At 44.3% G+C, this 15584-nt stretch overlaps 2 protein-coding genes across 3 annotated transcripts; one reads left to right on the top strand and one right to left on the bottom strand.

Annotated features, from left to right (window-relative positions):
• The first annotated feature begins 3617 nt into the window (after window positions 1-3617).
• adprh (ADP-ribosylarginine hydrolase) lies at window positions 3618-6455 on the top strand. Its single transcript, XM_061304417.1, has 8 exons — window positions 3618-3890; window positions 4287-4401; window positions 4553-4661; window positions 4735-4833; window positions 4971-5076; window positions 5220-5486; window positions 5662-5876; window positions 6034-6455. The coding sequence occupies exons 1-8, from the start codon at window positions 3883-3885 to the stop codon at window positions 6180-6182; spliced, it is 1068 nt and encodes a 355-aa protein (XP_061160401.1). The 5' UTR covers window positions 3618-3882; the 3' UTR covers window positions 6183-6455.
• A 3-nt stretch (window positions 6456-6458) lies between these two features.
• On the bottom strand, window positions 6459-15080 carry atxn2l (ataxin 2-like). Of its 2 annotated transcripts, none has more exons than XM_061304401.1 (23): window positions 13994-15080; window positions 13019-13058; window positions 12810-12866; window positions 12651-12722; window positions 12364-12520; window positions 12035-12156; window positions 11799-11890; window positions 11438-11674; window positions 10888-11330; window positions 10516-10602; window positions 10308-10421; window positions 10097-10177; window positions 9957-10018; window positions 9546-9868; window positions 9396-9465; window positions 9193-9327; window positions 9034-9097; window positions 8761-8942; window positions 8556-8697; window positions 8333-8442; window positions 7993-8172; window positions 7752-7923; window positions 6459-7123 (listed from the first exon to the last, which is right to left on the bottom strand). In XM_061304401.1, the coding sequence occupies exons 1-23, from the start codon at window positions 14113-14115 to the stop codon at window positions 7074-7076; spliced, it is 3114 nt and encodes a 1037-aa protein (XP_061160385.1). In that variant the 5' UTR covers window positions 14116-15080; the 3' UTR covers window positions 6459-7073. The 2 variants fall into 2 exon arrangements, with proteins under 2 accessions (XP_061160385.1, XP_061160386.1); XM_061304402.1 differs by lacking the exon at window positions 13994-15080 and adding an exon at window positions 13598-13968.
• Window positions 15081-15584: the final 504 nt, after the last annotated feature.

Below are 15584 nucleotides of genomic sequence, written 5' to 3'. Positions count from 1 at the left end.
TCATTAGAAGAAGAAGAAAAAAAAGAAAAAAAACCCTTTCGAGCAGGTGCTAATGCGAGAGAAAAACGGCAAAGGTAAATCTCTGGAGGGATCGGGCCTCGAACCAGCACTGCAAATGTCGGAGGCAATGGTGTTAACCCCTCGACCATTGTCCGTTGGTAACAATTGAAAGAATTTTTTCTATTATCCGAAAGCATGAAGCTATCTTCAGGAAAGGATTAGAGTGACCTTCAATTACAACCATATGAATACTGCCTTTTAAATCTCGAATGGCCGAGTGGATATGGCTTTTCCCTTTAGTTTGGGTGAGGCGGGTTCGATTCTTATTTGATGCTCTATTTAATTTGCAAAAGCTGCAAAGAGCAAGTCTCGAACCCGAGGCTGCTGGACACCAGTCCTAGTCATAAACCATTCAGCCATTTTGGTGTTGAAATTTTCAAAGTTTTTTTATGTATTCATAGTATATGTCTTATGAAAAAGATAAAATTACCAAATCACCAAGTTACTCTAGCACACCAACTGGTGTAATGGTTTACGCTTTTGCCTTCTGTTCGGGAGAACCGAGTTCGAATTTCACACAGCCCAAACTTTAGCTCAAAGTCCGCTTCGTGTGGGGCTCGAACCATAGTCTCCCGAACACCGGGCAGAGTTAAAAACCATTATGCCATTTTGCCAGCGCAACCCGGCACTTTTTTTTTGGAAGTGTACGAAAGAATTTCAACTTGTTCAATGCTAAATTACCATTGCTGTAATACTCAATGGTGTAGTTAGGAAAAGCCTTTGCCTTGTGCGCGGGAGAACATGATTCGAGTCTTATGCTATGCAAACTTTAGCTGAAAGACTGTTTCGTGTGGGGCTCGAACCATAGTCTCCCAAACACAGGGTAAAGTTATAAACCATTCTGCCACTTTGGCGGGGAAATCACGCCGGTTTTGTTTTGGTAGTGTATTTTACATAGAGGAAGTCTGGTCAAAAGGAAAAATTGACATGTTCATTTTACGCTGGGTTACATAGAAGTGAATGGGGGCACTGCCATCTTGCGGTAGCTTCCCGTCATTACATGAACCGCTTCAGAAACTAGAGTCAAAAGTCTGTATGTTTAATATTGTACGACGTACGTATTTATTTAATTCTGTTTAAGTGATGATATTTTAAATGAACAATTAAATACTCATATGTTTAAGTTCTAATAACCATATTGTAACTGAACTAAAATGATATTGTCATTAAAGAAAGAGCAATGATGAAATGGAAATGGACATGTTCATTTTACGCTGAGTTACATACAAGTGAATGGGGGCACTGCCATCTTGCGGTAGCTTGGCGTCATTACATGACCTGCTTTATTAAGGATCGTCAAAAGCCCATTAGTAATTAAAATGTTAATCTAATAATATTTTATGAAAATAATATATAATACTAATACTGATAATAATTACAATAAAATCTATGCAGAAATTCCCTCTATAAATCATTATATAAATTATATATTTATATATGGATATATATAATATAATTATTCATTAAATATTACTATATTGCAATTATAATTTAATTAATATAATATATTATTGTAATTAATATATGGTATAAATTAATATGAAGAAATTACCACTATAAATCATTATATAAATTATATGGATATATATATATAATTATTCATTAAATATTACTATATTGCAATTATTCATATGATTTAATTAATATAATATATTATTGTAATTAATATATGGTATAAATTAATATGATATATTAATTTAATTCATATATTAAATGGGCTTTTGACTATCGTCAATAAAGCGGTTCATGTAATGACGCTTCCCTACCACAAGATGGCAGTGCCCCCATTCACTTGTATGTAACCCAGCATAAAATGACCATGTCCATTTCCTTTTTTCATCGTGCTCTTTCTTTAATGTAAACGTCATTTCAATTCAGTTACAATATGGTTATTAGAACTTGAACATATGAGTAGTTTACTGTACATTTGTTTAGTTTAAAATACCAGCACATAAGCAGAATTAAATTAATACGTACGTCGTATGATAAGAAACATACAGGCTTTTGACTCGTTTATGAAGCGGTTCATGTAATGACGTCAAGCTACCGCAAGACGGCAGTGCCCCCATTCACTTGTATGTAACCCAGCGTAAAATGACCATGTCCATTTCCTTTTTTCATCGTGCTCTTTCTTTAATGTAAACGTCATTTCAATTCAGTTACAATATGGTTATTAGAACTTGAACATATGAGTAGTTTACTGTACATTTGTTTAGTTTAAAATACCAGCACATAAGCAGAATTAAATTAATACGTACGTCGTATGATAAGAAACATACAGGCTTTTGACTCGTTTATGAATTAATTAAAATTATAATATAATAATATTTGATGAAAATAAAATATAATACTAATACTAATAATAATTACAATAAAATCTATACAGAAATGACCACTATAAATCATTATATAAATTATATATATATATATATATATATATATATATATATATATATATATATATATATATATATATATATATATATATATATATATATATATATATATAATATAATTATTATTATTATATATTATTTTCATTAAATATTACTATATTGCCATTATTCATATAATTTAATTAATACAATATATTAATGTAATTAAAATATGGTATAAATTAATATGATATATTAATTTAATTAATATATTAAATGAGCTTTTGACTATCGTCAATAAAGCGGTTCATGTAATGACGCTACCCTACCACAAGATGGCAGTGCCCCCATTCACTTGTATGTAACCCACCGTAAAATGACCATGTCCATTTCCTTTTTTCATCGTGCTCTTTCTTTAATGTAAACGTCATTTCAATTCAGTTACAATATGGTTATTAGAACTTGAACATATGAGTAGTTTACTCTACATTTGTTTAGTTTAACATACCAGCACATAAGCAGAATTAAATAAATACGTACGTCGTATGATAAGAAACATACAGGCTTTTGACTCGTTTATGAATTAATTAAAATGATAATATAATAATATTAATGAAAATAATATATAATACTAATAATAATTACAATAAAATCTATACAGAAATTACCACTATAAATCATTATATAAATTATATTTATATATATATATATATATATATATATAATATAATAATTATTATTATGTATCATTATTTTCATTAAATATTACTATATTGCAATTATTCATTATTAATTACATTAATATATGGTATTTAATTTAATTAATATATTAAATGGGCTTTTGACTATCGTCAATAAAGCGGTTCATGTAATGACGCTACCCTACCACAAGACGGCAGTGCCTCCATTCACTTGTATGTAACCCAGCGTAAAATGAACATGTCCATTTCCATTTCAGCATTGCTCCGTCTTTAATGAAAATATCATTCCACTTCAGTTACAATATGGTTATTAGAACTTGAACATACGAGTTCTTTACTGTACATTTGTTTAGTTTAAAATACCATCACATAAGCAGAATTCCAGTACACTTGAAAATGGCGGCGTACCTAATGAAGTGTCCGTTCGGGACGTCATGAAGAAACCTGCCAATCAGGACGTGGGGGTAAGGGTGGGTGTGGCACTTTTCACTTTGACCTTTCTCGGTTACCGTAGGCACGCCAGTCCACTCGCGATCCCTTTTCGATTCGCTCCGCGTTTTTAATGCATCAAGACGTTCTTCCCGGTTTGTCTGCTGGACCGGATAACGTTGCTCCTCTGTCTATTGCGATCTAAATTCACAGGAGACGAGGAAAAGCTTGAGCACCGCTCCAGGCCGCTCAGCTACAACAACGTCCACTGCGCTAAGCCGCCTTGGGAGCACGAATTTGCGGGGAGGGTCGCTGCAATGGACCAGTGAGTGTGCGATACTTTAATGATTAAATAAGACCAATGTCATCTTGTATCGATGAGGAATTTCCGTGTTATACAGGTTTGTGTGATGTTCTGATCAATTGACATTAGTGTTTGGGTGAAATGGTGGTTTGTGTGCCGACCTCACGGGATTCTGTGGTTACGGGTTCGAATCTCATTCCGTGTAGTTTTCATTTTGTCCCTGCATTATTTTTTTCACGTTACAAATGCATATTAAGTTAATTACAGACTAAATTGTCCATAGGTGCAATTATATGGGTTTTGGTTTATTGCCTGGCAACCAGTGTACCTGGACTCTTACCCAAAGTTAGTTGGGGAGCTCGCCTTAATTTGAATCTGCCCATGCATGTACTAATGATGTGCATTTTGTGGTTGCAGAACTGCTACAGTGGAGCACTACAAGGCAGCCATGTTGCTGAGTGGCGCAGGTGATGCTTTGGGCTTCAGGAACCAGAAATGGGAGTACAATGAGTCCGGACCGGCCATTCACAAGGTAGGATCCAGCATGCTGGTGCTTCTCAACTGTACTTAGGTCAATGAAGTCACCCCCGAAGCGAGGCGCTCTGACGTGACCGTAGTGAAGATAACTCCGCTGGCTAATTTAAGAGAAGGCAGATTCAGTTTCATCCGTCCTCGCTCTGCAGGAGCTCGAGGAGCTGGGCGGGCTGCAGAACATCAAGGTGGAGTTGCCCGATTGGCCTGTGAGTGATGATACGGTCCTGCATCTGGCCACAGCTGAAGGACTTGCCACCGGTGAATGCTGAATTTTGCTCTTGATTTCCTCTACTGCATTTGGCTGACACAAGGGAACGTTTTGATGACACAGGAATGAAAGGGGAAGAGCTTCTGCACGAGGTTGCTGCTCGCTATGTGGAGGCGATGAAAGACATGGAAGGGAGAAAACCAGGACCCTCAAGCATTCTGGGTAAGCATCTGTCAAGATCAAGTCGCAAAGTCACAGCCTTAAAAGAGAAGTAATTAAGAGGCAAAAGTCTTACGAGAATAAAGTTATTGTTTTCATTTGTGATATGTCAACAACTAGCTTCCCAAATTGCTTTTCAGGAGTGTCCCAGCTGAAGCCCGGGCAGGAAGGGGGCTACAGGGTTGCGTACAACCCAGAGGGGACGGGCTGCGGCGCCGCAATGAGATCTATGTGCATTGGACTCAGGTTAAAAAAATAAAATAAAAAAATAGAGTTTACTTTGAAAACCTGCGGAGACAAAGTGAAATCACCACATCATCTTTTCCAAGCAAGGGGGAAAAATGGGCCAACAGAAGCATGTTACTGACATCTGCACCAATTACTGACAGGTACCCAAAGCCTGAGCAGCTGTTGTCCTTGGTAGCCGTTGCTGTCGAAACGGGCAGGATGACGCACCCTCACCCGACTGGTTTTCTGGGAGCTGTGGCCTCTGCCCTTTTCGCCGCATACGCTGTGCAGCGCCGGCCTCTGGCCACATGGGGCGTGGGCCTGCTTAACGAGGCCTGCCCCATCGCCAGGAACTTTGTTCGCGGCCGAGGATACGCTGTGGATGACACGGAGCAGGGCTGGGACTACTTCTGCGACAAGTGGCAGTGGTATGAGATACATAGTTGGACTAAATTATATATAGTAATGCATTAGTAGAATATGAAAAGTACAACTACTAGTTGTTTTCACCACTGCAATAGTTGGCATCAGCTCACGACAACATTTTGTGCAGTTATTGGTTCAACACAGAGTGCGAGTAACTCTCAAACGGTTTTGCCGCAGGTACCTGGATACGAGGGGCATCTCAAACTGCGTGGGTCCGGTCATCTGGCCCGAGCCGTACGGGCCGGCCGAGAGAGACGAAGCGTACAAGACTTTCAGCCTGGCGGGCTGGGCGGGACGCAGTGGCCACGACGCTCCCATGATCGCCCTCGACGCCCTGCTGGCCGCCGGAGATGACTGGAACGACCTGATGAGCAGGGCTGCTTTCCACGGAGGTTCACTGGCATCATTTTAACCTGGGGCCTGACTGATGAGGAAAATCACAATCATTATTTGGCTTTTTTTTTTTAAGGCCAAGGGAGACGTTTGGATGCCATTACCTTTGTCTTTCTTGTCCATGTTCCCCATGTTGATCTTTTGCATTGTGCCCAGGAGATAGCGACAGCACCGCCGTGATCGCTTGCTGCTGCTGGGGTCTCCTCTACGGGACCCGGGGCGTCCCGGAGGGCAACTACAGCTGCCTGGAGTACCGCCATCGACTTGAGCGCAGTGGCGAGCTGCTCTACTCGCTGGTGCACTGAGCGCAGGCCATGTGCAGATGTGTTGACGGGGGACAGGACGAGCTGAGCCGAGCTGTCGCATGCTTGGTGTCCCACTGGCCGACAGAGTCGCCGCAACAAGGACGTCTGCTGTCACATCATTTTGCAAAAGAGGCTGCTGCTCTATCAAGACGTCTGTCCCCCGCTAGTGGCTGTTTGAAATAACCGTGCAAAGGCTGCTATCGGGTTTAAAGTCCATGTACTTACTAGTCCTAGTCAATGTGACTCATTGGAGAATAAAATAGCTTCACAACATGATGTAGTTAAGTTGAAAACTTTATTTTTTGGTCATTTTGTTTTTATTTTTTTTTGGACTTTTTTTAATTTTATTAACCTAAAGAAGAGAAGAACGGTCAGTGGGTGATTTTTTTTTCTTTTTTAACCGAGGCGAGTTGAAAGAAGTGATTTGTTAAAAGTCCCACCCTCTTCAAATGCCGCCTCCTGTCATGCAGTAAGTATTCATTCCGTTTGCGGGTCCAAAAGCCTACAGACCCAACAAGGCCAAAACCATTCCGCTGGAAGATGAAACCATTTGTCCTCGGACTGGTCCAAGCGAGCAAGATGGCTCCTGCCTCGGAACAAAAGGAAGAACTTGAAGAGGAGAGCAAGATTTGAACGGCGGTTGGATGCCACGCTCATCATCTTGCTATCGTCATTGCTTGCATTAAAAATAAACTTCTTTGCTTCCGGGGGCCAATGAACAAGAACAGCAGAGGAAGAAGTAAAACAAGAAGGTGCTAGGAGACTTTGTCCTTCCCCGCTGCGCTTTCCTGTCAGTCTCGTATTTGGACGCTCAGTCGGCTCGTCATCCGGCGGACCGCGGGGATGTCGCCGCTCGATCCCGGCAACGTTTTGGTTTTGGGAGATAGAAGTTTAGTTTCCAGGTGGATGGAAGGAGGCCGGGTGTGTTTGAACCTGCATTGCTGTCGGCGCCAAAAAGAAAAATCAACTGTGGATTTCATCCAACGGGCCACACATCATAAGCTGCCCCTCGCAGTAAAAAACAGCGTGTAATCGAAACCTATTTCTATTTTTAGAATATGTATTTATAATAGATTTCTATTATTTCTATACTTATTTTGTGTGGCATTGTTTTTTGTTTTTTTTTAAAAACATTGTTTTGTTTCAGTCTTAGTTTTTGTATAAAAAGTGCTTTTAAGATTATAAAACACCTAGGTGGATTTAAAAATTCAACAAAAACTACACCGAATTACAATAAGTGTGATTCAAAATACCCCTTCTGAAGTTAGATGCATGCGCCCTAATAAATGAAAACAAAGATTAAAAAATATATTTAAAATCAATCCCAAAGGCTGGTGTATTAAACTGCCTAAGGGAAAAAACTTTTTTGCTATAATTATAGTTTTGTAAATGTAAAAAGTAGCTTTAGTTAGTTGATGTCATTTCTTTAACCTTTTTTTTAATTTGAGCTTTACAATGACAGATCGATGCCATAAAATGCCACCAAAGCACTGCTTTTTAAAATCAAACTTCGGGAACCATCTTTGGGACATTTCACAATGAACGTGGCAATTGACACTATTGTCCTACCTTGCGGATGTCCTATGTAGAAGTGTTGGTGTGTCCCTTGCTGCGGTCCGTGCTGCGGGTGCTGCGGCACCGAGCCAGGCCCCTGCTGTGGGGGAGGCTGCAGCATCACTAACTGGGGTTGACCGTGGCTCCCCGAGTGGTGGGGACCTGACATGGCTCCTTGTACATGAGCCTGGCCAAAAGAGGGACGTGATAAAAAAAAAATTTTTTTGGGGGGCACAGTAAGCGCATGGGTTCCTACCTGCGCCAACTGTCCTAGGGGGTACGTGGGCGGGATGCCCTGGTGACCGTGAATGCTGTAGCCCTGAATTGGGTATGAGCCCTGCGGAGAGGTGTGGCCAGGCGGCATGTTGGGTGGGGTCGGTGCCGACAGTGGACCTGAATGGTACAAGGACTGGGGCTGCGGGCCCGACTGGGCGCTCTGGGAGAAAACATAAGCATAACTGATGACTCGGCTAAAAATGGACTTTGTATGATTAAAGACAACAGCGCGCATGTGAGGCGCAGGTATTATTCTGTCCACTTGGGGTCACTTTCCTCACATTCTACTGTCTGTCTCAAAGTCTTTCGGGTGGACTCACCTGTCCAGGGCTGGGCGCAGCGTGCTGGGGTGGGGGCTGGTTGCCTGTCGGGGTACTGGATGGCTGCGGTTGATGTACTGCTCCCGAGTGGTGGGAGAAAGACTGGGGAGCTGCAAAGACGATCCACGCGATTCTTGTTAGCCCATTTCGACAACATTTTTGGAAAAGAGCAGCTAAAGCACTTTCCTTGGTATACAGTGTTTAAAAAGACTTGATTGCTCACCATAGATGCCTTGCTGAGGGCCTTGTGGCCCATCCCCCTGTGTCTGGAACTGTGGGCCTCCAGGAGGGCCCAGGGCTTGCGGGTGGGGACCCCCGCCTTGCCCTATCATCCGAGCTCCCCCTTGCAGCATGGAGTACATCGGCTGACAGACAAGTAGGATATTATTTTTTGGAACGTCGCGGCGAGACACGGTGTCGTTTGCTACCTGTCCAGGGTAGGGTGACATGGCCTGGATGACCTGCTGCTGGCCATACTGCTGCGGGTTGTACTGAAGGTACGACTGAGGGTAAGGGGACGCAACAAGGGGGGCGCCGGCGGCTGATGCTGCCGCTTGCAGCATAGGAGGAGCTGAGGCGCCATGGTCAGAGCGCGGCGCCACCACAGAGCCTGAAATGGGATGGTGGACATGTTCTCATTGCGGACATTTGGAGGTTGCCCTAAGTTTGCCAGTCTGGAATCTGCACCATGCATTCATTACCCTTGGTCCTGGGGTACTTTCCCTGGCTGACCGCAGACATGGTGTACTGGTACATTTGCGGGGTCTGGAAAATGAAAAATCAAGGATTTTCTTCTCATTTCACAATCAGAATAATACAATCAGAAATGGATATTTATGGAATGGGCTCTGCTTGTGCACCTGTACAGAGTGGATTTGCGACACATAGGACAGGTAGGGGGCGTTGTAGAGTGGGCCCTGGCCACCCGGGTGCTGAATGACCACGGGGCTCGGAGGAGTGGGTCGAGGCGGGGTGGGCGCCGCGTTGGGTTTAGTCTGCGCGGCAAAAGAAATGTGGTACTTGGCATCATGAAATAAATGTACTTGCGAAGGTAACCGCTTACCATAGGCATCTGAGGTTTGATTGGATTGAATTCTTTAGCGTTGGGGTTTAAGGTGGATTTCTTCACTTGGCTAGAAGGAGCCCAAAAGAAGTTAAAACGGCTTCAATAACAGAGAAAGAAAAACTCTTTATCATTTTTGTTTTAACTTACTCTGCCACACCCTCAGTGCGCTCCGACGTGCCCTCCTCACTTCCCGGGGTCCTGGCCGGCTGAGGGACCGCTGGTGAATGCCTGTCCGAAATGGCTCCCGCTGCACCGGGTGTGCCGGCTTCCTTGGAGGCTTCGTCAGACGGGAGCGGCGACGGCTGAGGATGGGACGGAGTGGGGGTGGTGGGCTGCAGCTTGGCTTCGGAAGCGGCGTGAGTGTCCAACGGCAATTTGGCGGCGCCGGCCTGCGCGATGTCGCCGACCGCGGGAGGAGTCGCTGCTGCAGGGGAACTAGGAGAGCTGGAGCTGCCTCCGCTTGGCTGGAGCTGGAAGAACAAGCACACGGCTAAGTGAATGAGTAAGTGAATTAGGGGTCGCTTTCCCAATTTCGTGAAACTGCAAGCCACCACTCACCCTAAATTCCTTGCCAAACTTCCGTAGCTCCTCAATTTGTGACCTTTGTTGAACTGAAGAGGCTAGCGAGAAAATAATTATCAAAAGGATAATGAAAACATGGTTTCGGGAAAGTAATTGTGGCGTTGTCAAGTTTGTACCTTTGTTGCTCTTGCTTTCTTCCGTGCCGCCAGTGCTCTCGGCGGCGCGTTCTTTGGCGGCGGCGCACAGGATCTCGTTCACTGTCAAGACAAATGATGACATAATGGGTTGTACCGCTTCATTTGGAGAGTTGACCGACTCGATGTGGCAGATGAGCTTGAATTGAATTTCAAATTAAAGGTAACCAGGAGGTGAAAGTGCTGACCATACCATTTACGGGAAAGAGGGGGGCGGGCCCTGAAGCCTTCTGCGCAGGCAAGGAGATGGACGACGTGTCCAAATAAGGCGTGTCCTGGGAAGAGCCTGATTTTGGCGAGCGAGTGGCTGCAAGGAAACAGAATCCGAGACATGAGTGGTGATGAAAAGGAAAAATGGTTTAGTAGAGGAGCAGATATTTGGAAATGGGAGGAACTTGTACCAGTGGACTGAGAATGCGCGTTTGGAGTGCGGACTGGTCTGCTCGACTGTGGAGGTCTTTGAGCTTTGGGGGAAGTCCTGGCAGCCACTGAAAGACAAATTCCCATTTGTTTTGGTTGACAGCCCTCAACTGAGCCACGACCAGCAAAGCGGTGGTGATGACTAAAACGGGGAGCTGCAACGTGCGTAACTGAAACATTTTAATAATAAATTCTTCTCAACAGTTTTGTTAAGATACATAGAAACTACTTACAACTACAATGGTAACAAAAATTGCCACACTGTTGCCTCGCTGGATGAGAAGCAAAAATGTGGCAAATCCTTATCACAACAATTCCAAATGTAAAGTTGGTAAACTACAAAAGCGTGTTACCTCCATTAACAGGTCTACCAGCATCTGACAGGGAGTGTGGTAGGGAGTGGGAATGTGGAACTGCATGTCCATGGGGGGCAGGCGGGCTGGTCGGCGAAGGGGTGGCAGAGAGAGAGGCTGCGGAGGTGGGCGCCGCCCCCGGCGAAGCAGGTGTGTATGGACTGCCGGGACCAGAGCCGGGACCCGGGCTGGGGCTTCCTTGGGGGTGGTGGCCAACATAAACCCCTCCTCGGCCTGACAGGGGACTGCTTCGCTCCGATGGCGAGCCACCGGGTTGTGGGGGCCCCGCCAGGGGTCTGGGAGATGAGTTAGAGGAGGACGTGGGGGTGGAGCGGTAGCCCCCGCTAAGACGAGTGTGAGGCGGGGGACCGCCGGGGCCTCTCTCAACTCGATCCCGGTTCATCTCTCTTTGCCGCTGAGGTAAAGGAATGTACTTGCCCTCCCTGAACAACAAAAAAACAACAATAGTCCAACCGTTGGCAAACCGACTCGATTAGTTTGACGACGCCGCCGCCGCCGCCGCCTAGACTACCATGAACACGGCTCTCACCTGGCCCCGGGGCTATCTCGACCCCTTTCACGCTCGCGAGGGCTCTCGTGACCTCTGTCCCGATCGGTGCCGTCGCGCACCACAGCACTGTATTTGTCCTCCTCACTTTTACCCTCGTCGTTCTCCAGGCCGACGCGGTGGCGGTACTGGGGGCTGGACTCAATCTCGCTGGCCAGGCGAGCCGCACGGGCCTCCCGCTGTCGATACACTTCCGAGTTGCCTCGCTCCAGTGGCACACTTGGGGGGAGGGGAGCAAAAAAATGTATTTATTTATTTAGTCTTAATCACAAGGATCAATTAATCAAAACATTATTGGTTGGCTGTTCGGAAGGTTACCACAAAGACTCTATTAGAAACTTACGTATACATGGAAAGGCTGGAATCATACGTTGACGTAACTCCGTACTTCACTTCATTGTAGCGGAACATCTCGTTGGCATCCCAGCCATTGGACTAATCAGGTGAAACAACATGGTGCATTTAACAAATCAAACATAACATCAGTGGAGTATTCAATGGAGAAAATAATAAAGAAGAACAGAATACAATTTTCGAGACAGAAATGCTCTGGCATGTCAATTACATTATTTGACTTACTGCATCTGCATCCAGATTATAACTCTCCCCGTTGCTGTCGCCTCCCTCCCATCTTTGCAACACCTTTTCTTTGTGTTCTCCATTGACGCGTGTGGAGCTGATGGCCGTGTCGGTGAAAGTATCTGCACACAGTTGAAAGCAATGCAATGCAATATTCAAACCGGCAACAGTAACCTCTTTTGTCTCTCGTTTTGTAGACCAACACATGGCAAACACTCACAGTCGGTAAAATATTCTTTAGCTGCCCTCTGCACTTTCACTCATCATTGTTGACACAGAGATGAGTAAACCATTGACTCAATCAAACACAAAGGTAACAGTGAAAATACCTCTGGTGGCATAGTTGAGGTCTACGTCTTTGCATATCATGGTAACCAAATCGGAAGGGCTGAAGATCATGGTGTCGGTGATGTCTTCCCTCCGCGGTGGAGCCGACGTCGAGCCCTCCTCCTCCCGTTTGTGCACGGCGTCAACGGCCAACTCGCACTAAGAAGATTAGGGGAACATCAACAAGTTCAGGCGGCATGTAAATTGCAAACAATAAAAACCAATTCACAACATCATTGTATGAAGTCAATTATAAGGCTGTGCATGTTACAAGCAAACAATGCCTTACCCGTGAACTTAGCGTCTTGAAGATGCCTTCGAAGATACTCCCATTCTTCACCCTTATATCGCAAGTGGAACCCTGAGCGAGATAAGAATGGAAATCTTGAATCACAGGAACTTGAAACCAATTATCTGAACCATGGATAATCACCACACAAATACTCACCACAACAGCTGTGAGGAAATGAAGCATTCGAGCATTGTTGTACACACCCTCAAAAACCTGCACAAGGGACAAGACACAAAGTATCCATCAACACTCCAGCAGCACATTCCAAACAAGCTGTCCTAACACGATGTGGCTGTGACATGTTGCATCTTTAGTCCATTAGGTCAAAACGTTCAAACTCAAATGTTTTGGGCCTCAATACTTACGGGAGAAGACTGGAATGATGGTTTTGCAGTACTTCGATTCCTGCGGAAGGATAAAACAGTCAATTTACAGGCAACGATTTTAATTCATTCTAGAACATTACAACTATATAAATGTTTGCAAACACTGTCAGATCAGTTCAAATTTGGTCTTGCAAATTACAACATGCGCAGAAATTTGTCATTCATATTTTATTTCTATTTTCCATGCAACTCGTTTTTCATATCAACGATTAGACAAAAGAATCTCCAGCATACGTTATACCTATTTTATCAAAGACAATGCGGGGGCTACAAATGTCCTAAATCGACCTTCTAATGGTTCTAAAAATATCTACATCGTGTGTGCATTTCAAACAAATCTCATCGAGCACAAAAGGAGTAAAACCCCCGAGATATAAACCGACAAAAGACGCCAACGCGTGATGTTTACTTTCAATCCCGACGAGGCAAATGTGTCTTGCTCAATGAGGTGGCAATGCAGCCAAGAAACATGCACGATTACAAAACAAAGGCTGAGAGGCCAATCAGACCAAAACAAACCCACCACATTCACGTCAGCGACAACGGAGCGTGACTGACCTTGCGTTCGCCATGAAATCTCTTCAAAGATGATTTCATTAAACTAGCTAGATTGAAATTAGCGATGCAAGTAAACAGGATTGTTTTGCGCCGAGCTGCGTCCGCTTTCGGGGTCTTGACCGGCCAGATAAACTTTCTTTCACCTGTATGTTGATTTGCTACTTAGTGGTTTCACCGAAGTCGAACCCGCCCCTTCAAGACGTTTTCGGTTCGGTTCAAGCAATACGATTGGTCCGGCCTATCTTTCAATCTTACAGAAACGCAATGGATTGGCCAGGGGAGAAGCTACTGTGGCGGAGACGCGCCCCATTGAGCACCCTGAGCTTGAACCGGTAGGCCTTAGTCGCAAGGGGCCAACCCCGGGGTTTCCTGACGTGTGTAGCCCGGCTCACTCACCTCCCAGCCGGCGTCCTGTTGCCGCTGCTGCTGCCACTTATTGGAGAAGACATACCGGGGGGGCCCGTGGTACCATTTGACGCTTTTCTCCCGCCGGAGTTGGGCTGCTGTTGTTTCAGCATGGTGAAGAAGCACGGGGTTCGGACAGTACCAAAAGTGTCGGAACTAATAAACACTAACCGTCCGACGCTAAGTCGCTTCGGTTGTAAACTATCTTTAGCAGTTGAGCCGGTGTCACCTCAGCAGTACCGGCTAGGGTAGCTAATCTTGCTAAGCGAGTACCAGTCGCTTGTGGCCTAAAATGTCCCCCCTGCTATTTCTACCGAATGTGTCGTGCACTCTCAAAATGCGCCCCCGAACATGTACTTTGTGATATCAGCGGTTATGACAAAGCAAACGACAGTTCAACTGACACGAGTTTTCGTGTAATTATTTAGAAACGGCTAGGTGGCTAAGCATTAGCTTTGATCCTAAAGATGCAGTAAGGCGCTTTCACTCCGCGTTTTACTTTCTTTCCTTCCACGGCGTCAGCGGCAAAACCTCCCGACTAAAAATAAAAAAAAGATAAAGTCTTTGCCTTGCTTGTCAGTCGCTTCCAAAAATGAAATAATTCAGGTTTCGTAGAGAAAACCTGCATCGGACGGTCAGCACCACCTCTCGGTTGGTTCACTTGACTCAATCCGCGCGCGGCGAACTGGGGAACACGTCGGAAAGGGGTAGAGGGAGGGGGAGGAGTCTCGACGTGCACGCGCACCTTCGACCTGACGTTCACGCGCACATTGAATGACTGATTGATTGGATCGAATTGTTCTGATTGATATCTCTGATTGAGTAGGGCAGAAACATACAATGAAAACTATGATTTAAGTGTGACTAAGTACATCAATCAATTAAATGAATGAATCAATCAATGTTTTTTAATGAACGTTATATAAACTTATTTTTAATTCGAAATTGTCTGTTCTAATTCAAGAGTGGCAAATAGAGGAATTAGCTATTGCCACATTTACTCAATGTAAATATAAACAAAGCGCTGCAAAATTTCTGTGCGCGTCTTTAGTGCATATATTACGACCGTAAGCCACACACAGCATGGCCGCCTCCTTATGTCCGAAAATGTCGTCTTGTTTTATAAGTTATGAAATAAACTGAAAGCAGAACCATCCGCTCAATTTTGCGAAGAAAATGTAAGTAATTCAAGTTGGTATATTTTAGGGGCTGCGATAACCGCAATCGCACCATGCATTCGCCAAGGTGAAAGGCATTAGAACAACGTATTTCCATGCAAGTAAACACATGTATATGATGTTTCCTTAATTTTTGTGACCATTCAGTCTAGTGTTAGTCCTTTATAAGCCTGACGTGTCGTTTTGCTAAGACGTAAATATCAACAAAAAAACTGTCATTCGCATTGAAAAGAACATTCAGTACTTTTGAAATCCAGCTGTAATTACACGGGATTGTGGAAATCATATTTAACACATTGTATAGGGGGGAACAATGATTTGATCATGGTGGTAAGCACGTCTGCTTCACTGTCGAGACTTCCTGAGTTTGAATCCCAGTTGAGTGTTTTCTCCGCACATTCCGA

This window comes from Syngnathus typhle, linkage group LG18, assembly GCF_033458585.1.
Source record: "Syngnathus typhle isolate RoL2023-S1 ecotype Sweden linkage group LG18, RoL_Styp_1.0, whole genome shotgun sequence".
In the NCBI taxonomy this organism is placed as follows: Eukaryota; Metazoa; Chordata; class Actinopteri; order Syngnathiformes; family Syngnathidae; genus Syngnathus; species Syngnathus typhle.
This window is presented reverse-complemented; position numbering and strand designations above follow the sequence as displayed.

Coding starts and splice junctions, on each gene's coding strand:
- adprh (XM_061304417.1), top strand. Junction 4,402..4,552: donor CCGGACCGGCCATTCACAAG/GTAGGATCCAGC, acceptor CTCGCTCTGCAG/GAGCTCGAGGAGCTGGGCGG. Junction 4,662..4,734: donor AGCTGAAGGACTTGCCACCG/GTGAATGCTGAA, acceptor TTGATGACACAG/GAATGAAAGGGGAAGAGCTT.
- atxn2l (XM_061304401.1), bottom strand. CDS start 14,115: ATGCTGAAACAACAGCAGCCCAACTCCGGCGGGAGAAAAGCGTCAAAT. Junction 10,019..10,096: donor AGAAAGCAAGAGCAACAAAG/GTACAAACTTGA, acceptor TTTTCTCGCTAG/CCTCTTCAGTTCAACAAAGG. Junction 8,173..8,332: donor CTGCGCCCAGCCCTGGACAG/GTGAGTCCACCC, acceptor GTTTTCTCCCAG/AGCGCCCAGTCGGGCCCGCA.